The following is a 6,355-nucleotide window of genomic DNA, read 5'->3' as shown; positions in this document are numbered from 1 at the left end:
TGTTGAAGTTGAAAACATACAGCTGCTAAACCTTGATTTGGAAAATCATCCAAAGTGCTTCATTAAAAGGCAACAAGTCTTTTTCTCTTGTTTCCTGAGGATGTTCACCTGTTTTCCAAAAGGTTGAGATGACTGCTCACTGGACATGGCTCCCAAAGTGCAAATGGGTTAATCCAAGGTATTTACTGAGGAGCTTAAGAAATAGATATTTTAATATTTTGCTGGCACAATAGACACATGGAGAGGGACTGGTAAAATATTCAGTGTCTTTCTACATATCTGAAGCTATGTCTGAATGGTAACATTCATTCGGTTAAAATCTATGCATATTTGATTTTTATATTGATTCTTAAATGCAACATATCTCTCTACGTTCCAGTACAACTTATGTTGCACACTGAATTTGTTCATTTACAGACAAATACAGTATTTTCTATTCTATTCTGTTCTAGTCTATTCTATTATATTCTGTTAAGTTGAATGTACCAAGAGTAGTGGTGCGTCTTATCGATTAATGCCTGCACGTGTGACATTTTAATAATCACTGCATGTTTTGTGCAGTAATGCATCAACTAATAAATTATTATTATTAGACTTCTGGCTAGGATAGTTTTATCAGAAGCATTGACCTTCCAAAATAAAACGGATTCAAAAGACATGAGACTTGACAAAAATATAAAAATATGTGCAAATTCTGGTATTTGAAGACTGAAATGAAAATATGATACAAATAGATAATTACAAAATGACAAATGTTATGCAGAAAAAAACATTTTTCTAAATCATTTTTTTTCCCCCAGTATTAAACTTATACTGTTGTACGTAGTGTGTATATATGTTAGAAGAGGGTAAAGTACTTCCAGTGAGACTATAAGATGTTTACTGTATCTTCTTGCTCTCCAAATGGCACAACAGGCTCAGCACAACAGATAGTCAATAATAGTAGAAAAACAACACCTATGTACAAAAACTAAATCTAAGTTTAACATAAACTGTAGGTTTCTGTCTATGTCTGCTACATTTCAGGTTAAAACGTGTCTGTTCTTCATTTAGTGAAGTTATTCATTGATTATCCAGAAATTTTACTCAAGTAAGAATAGTGACATTTCATAATAATATAACTCAAGTAAAAGTTAAACAGTATGGAGTAGTAAAACTACTCCTATTTTTTTCCACCAAAATATTATTCAGGTAAATGTAACTGACTGCATGTAACTGCTTACTACCCACCTGTGGTGGCTGGAAGGCCCCAAATGAAACTCTGGTTTGGGCCTCATTTAGGCTTTGGTTGGCCCTGCAATGGATTGATTTCCAACAGGTTTTTAATGTTGTTTGAACACGTGAAACTTGTTTTTTCTTGGAGGCAAACACAGATGAATGAAGCTTTTATGCGTAATCTACACATGCAAACAAATAGAAAGGACAAACCTTCTGGCAAAACATACATTTTAATGTGAAAGGAAGTGAATTTCTAACACAGAACTTCAAAAGATGGCAGCAACGGCGCGTTTAAGCGCTCTGATTTCAGTATTAATCACCACCTGACGCTGTCGTGTAATTTAACAAGTGTAATTATGCTGATATGAAAAGGTCTAATTATCTCAGACTGACGCAAAAGGACACAGCGAGCCGGGCCGCTCTTGCGCCTCTCCTCCATTCGCAGCATTCGGATATGATGTCAGCACGGCGGCGCGCTGCGACAGTCTCCTTGGCAACGTGGCGTGCGGCAGTGACGCCAGTGCGGGCCCCCGGCTCGTGGTGAGTGGGCGTGACTCGCGACGTTAGCCCCCTCCCTCCTGTCTCCTCGTCAGTGTGGGCGGGCCCCAGTCAGGAGAGAGAGAGCGAAACACGACACCCCCGAGGAACCGAGCGAGGCGCGGGGGGGAGGAGAGCAGCGCGGAGTGGAGTGGAGTGGAGTAGAGTGAGAGTGAGTGGAGCACTAAAAAGTCTGCGAAGAAGCACAGGTTTGCTTTCCAACCTTCGTTTCTGACACACAAGTAGTGGAGCCTTTGAAGCCGGACTGTGAGAAAGATGCGGCCGGGGCGGAGGAAGCAGCTACCGGACAGTTAGCCAAACTACTTGAAGAGGAGGAGACGGAGTGAAAGGCTGTTCGGTTGCCTCTCGGATCAGGACGGTTGGCTGTTTCCCCGGAGCGAGTTGAGCAGATTGAAACGCTCCCAGTTGCTCCAGGACCAGCAGCGAGGACCCACAAACGTACACATTTTCTTCTTCTTCTTTTTTTATTTTTTATTGAGAGGTGGAGGACTTTTCGGTTTTTATTGATCCGGGGAAACCGACGGAGTAAGAGCGGAGCGGCTGTAACGAGGACAGAGCCGCTGAAGCGGTAGCTCCCGAAAGAAGAAGAAGAAAAAGTTTTCAGCGTGTCTTTACCAAGTTTTCCAGACTGGAAACCGGAGCGGAAAGAAGAGGCCAGAGAGACTGACTTTTTCTTCCACAAGCAACTTTTGTGGAGTTCCTCCAGTTTAGCTTTCCAGTTCAGCTGAAGCAGAATGAAAACACCTGGAGATACTGGTGAGTTGGCTATGATTGTTGTCTACCATTGTCTTTCTTGTTTACTTACTCAGCAGGGCTGGCAGTGTGTGATAACTAACTTGTATAATCGATTTAACAAAAAGGGGGGGGAAACCATGAAGAAGACCTGTTGATTAGAGCTGCTCTCACGTGTGCAGCAGCGGCTTGATAAGCAGGTAAAATCTGGTGCAGGTTTGGCACTGTACCGGTCTGAGAGGAAGTGGTTATACTACTGTACAGGTTTTCAAGCGACATGCTACCGTGTCACCGTGACAACCTTATTTTACCTTCCGCCAGCTTTCAGAGAAGTGGCTGGGGAAAAAAAGAAAAAAGAGAGAAATCCTAGAAACACCAGATTCCTCCTGCTGCTGCAGCGGCGCTTAGAGGTGGACGGAGCCAAGCAGGTATAGGAAGTAAGTAAGTGACTTTTTGTCAGGTACTTGGCCTGTCAGTGAGCTGAAGTCAGGAGGGGGGGATTCCCAGCAGTCAGCTGAGGTCTCTGAGTCTGTAATTCCCGAAATGCTTGCATAAGTTTGTTCTTGCTTCTCTCTATCTTAAGGTCAGTGTAAAATTTCTCCAGAAAGGAGGAAGTGGAAGTACTGTCATGTGTGTCATCTATTAAATTTGCTGGGTTTTTTATTTATTTTTGTTTTGCAGTGGCAGACATAATTTATCAACCACTTTTAATCTCAAGAAACTTTTAAGTATATGTTGGTACAATTTTCAAAACATTAAATTAATCTTATGTGGAAAAATATTTAATTTATGTTTGTTAGTAGTTGTAATCCACCTTAACCACTAAATTGATTTTTAATAATAGCTATGTATGTTAGCAAAGCTTCAAGAATTGTAGTATAATCATGTGGTTTAATTTAAAAATTGTGAAAGCTATAGCAATTTAAAATTTCAAATTTCTGTGGGAAAACCATGAAAGTTTCACACCTAAAACAGAATATTCACTGTAAAAGTCAACATAATTTTGACATTGTTTCAGATATTATGACATTTTGAGTGGATGTTCTTCAATGAATCTACTCTTTAATATGAACCAGTTAACTCTCATCTAATGGTTGGTGCTTAAGCAAAGCCTCATCTAAGCTAACGAATCTAAAAGACCGTTGAAAGATATCTGGAATAAAGCTCAAATTATGTATGCAACTTGAAATTAAAGAAGTTACAGCACATTTATAGCAAACATACAGAGGTTATTTATGTAAATAAGTTGAAAGGTTATGGCAAAAATTGACATGATTTCTAAAATTCATTTTCTATTTTATGATTAAATAAAATGGTCTGATGGATTCTCCACATTTACTGGACACCAGAATAAATACTAATCACTAATTTGACTACCTTATTTGTCCAGAATGTGATGTTTGTTACTGAAGAAAAGTATACTTTCACCTCCCTTTAATTTTCACACCTTAACTATTTCTCAACAGCCAACTTTGTCTGTTTTAGATTGATGAAAGCCATTAGTATGCTTCTTTCAGCTAGCTGGAGGGCAGTGTTCAGCAACAAGTGAGGGAGGCGAAATTCTACCTTTTACTTTATGCTTAAATCACACCTGCGTTTCCCCCACAGACTCATTACAAGAACTTTAAACTTTAAGAGCAATGTGATAAAACCGTATGAAAAGGTAACTTCACGGTATGCCAGTGTAGTTTATCTTTATTCCTAAATCGCTGTTTCTGTAGGAGGATCATGACATTTCTTTAAGTACTTCCTAAGAAGCATTCGGCTCAGGATCATATGTGTGTTTGATTGACAATCTGTGCAGGACCCCTTTCCTTCTGGGAGAGCCCCCTTCCTTTCCTGCTCTGCCTCCTCTTGACTCCCTCTGCACCCAGCCTAAGCACTTCAGCCCCTCCACATTCCAGCGCACACACACCCACACTCTTCAGTGGCCCTGAGGAGACTGCCGTGACATCCCACCACCATCACTAGCTGCTTTACAACAATAAACTCTGTGTTTTGTGTGGCAGCATGTAGCTGGAGGCACTAAAAACGTGTTTGTTTTTGGGGTTTGGTGTATGTTGTGGATTTGTTTATTCTGAGTTTTTACTCTTGGTTGTTTTACCATTCAGGTAGTTAACATTTAACTTCCTAGGTATGAGCTTTTTTTTTTCTTTTTCTGTAGAGCATATTTTTATGTGTCATCTTAAGGCACTTTACGTAAAACTGTTCCAATTGTAACTTAATAAGAATTTAAATTAAATCAATCAGATAGACGTTATACTAATTCAATACAGTTCAATTTGATTCTGGTTAGAATACTGTGCAAATATCAACTTTGCTTAGGTTTTAATGGTAAATTAAATATAATCTATTCAACTTTTAGATTGGCTTAAATTATTTATTGGGTTTTATGACCATAATGGTCTTAAATAGACAAAATCCTATAGTACCATATTTAATTTTCAGCTCTTATTGGTAAACATAGAAAGTCTGGGTCAAAATCTGACCTCTGCAGCACCTTTTAAACAGCAGAAATATTAAAGTTGTTAATCTGCAGGATTGTCCCTGGTCTGTCTGAGCTCCTGCTGTTCCCACATATGCAATCCCAGCACTGTCTCCAACCCATCAGTGTTTTTGCATCATTTAGATTAAGCTGTGTTGTAGGATGTGGATGAGTAGTCTGTGAGATAAAAAAAAATGTAATCATTCCTTCCTCTGTGGGGATGTTAGATGTGGGATTATGCCGCGTATGATAATCTGCTCGCTTTGTTGAGTTTACTTCCCTTCTGTAAACGGTGTGCTTCCCTTTTACATCTATATTTTACAGATATTGCATTAGCCTGAACAGATAATAGGATTTCTGGTTAGAAAGTGAGTAGATGTGACGAAAACAGACGCAGCAGGGTTTTATCTACATCTGCTGGCGCTGGCAGGTTGGTGCTGCTGTTGCAGTGCTGGAAATTATCCAATTTAATTTAGGTTTTATATCTAATCACTGCTGTATACCTGGCTTTTGTTAGTGATTGACGGAGTTTGAGAGGTGGGATGCATTTCATCTGTGCTCTCACAAATGTGCCCGCCTATGTTTGTGGCTGAAAGCTGTGCTAATGATTGATTAACCTCTGGTGATAAAGATTTGGAGAAACACAATTAAAACTCTTATCAGCAACCCACAACAAACACCGCGCCGCTTTGCAACTCCGTTCTTCTCCATCAGACTTGAAGGGTTACAGTTCTTTTTCCCTCCTCTCTGACGGGACGAGGACTTGTGTGTGTCTTTGTGTGACGGTATTGCACGGTGGGACCCCTAGCTCTAGAGTCGGCCTTTGTGTGGGTGTGTGTGGAGTGTGGGACAATGGTGGGAGTGGGGCAGGGCCTGGGACTGATTGTGTGTGGACTTGTGGGGCCAGGGACCTCTCATTGTGGTAATAATGGTGCAGAGTAGCTCATAGTTTGACGGTGCTTTTGACACATGAAGAGACCCCACTTCTGCATGTGTGTTAAATGAGGGAGAGTGGGTGTGAGAGAGCGGCAGTGAGTGTGGAAAAAGTGGAGCAAATCTGAACATCCAAGTGTACTTTTCAACAAGTGTAGGGAGAGAGAAAAAAACGTGCTTTTAATGATTTTTGTTGTTCACTTCTCCCTGCTTCCTAAGAGTGATTGATGTGCCTCAGAGGTGTATTGCCATTTATTTTTATGGACATACAGAACACTCAGCAGACAAATGTAAAATATCACGTTTTCCTTTTGTGTTTCCGTGTGTGATTGCAAGCATATGGGTTTCAATCTCAGCAACGGCTGTGATGATAAGCACGGTGATTAGCTGTATCTGGGAAAACTCCCTTGCAGCACTGACCACAGCAAA

The 6,355-nt window shown here is 40.3% G+C and overlaps 1 protein-coding gene across 1 annotated transcript in view; it reads left to right on the top strand.

Annotated features, from left to right (window-relative positions):
* Positions 1 to 1,721: 1,721 nt before the first annotated feature.
* The window catches only part of erfl3 (Ets2 repressor factor like 3), a 61,327-nt gene continuing 56,693 nt past the window's right edge, over positions 1,722 to 6,355 (top strand). The window contains exon 1 of the mRNA XM_028008361.1: positions 1,722 to 2,532. Within this exon, the coding sequence (XP_027864162.1) occupies positions 2,511 to 2,532 (22 nt within the window). The 5' untranslated portion in view covers positions 1,722 to 2,510. The remainder of the gene's footprint in view (positions 2,533 to 6,355) is intronic.

The sequence above is a fragment of the Xiphophorus couchianus genome, chromosome 3 (genome assembly GCF_001444195.1).
Source record: "Xiphophorus couchianus chromosome 3, X_couchianus-1.0, whole genome shotgun sequence".
NCBI classification, from domain to species: Eukaryota; Metazoa; Chordata; class Actinopteri; order Cyprinodontiformes; family Poeciliidae; genus Xiphophorus; species Xiphophorus couchianus.
This window is presented reverse-complemented; position numbering and strand designations above follow the sequence as displayed.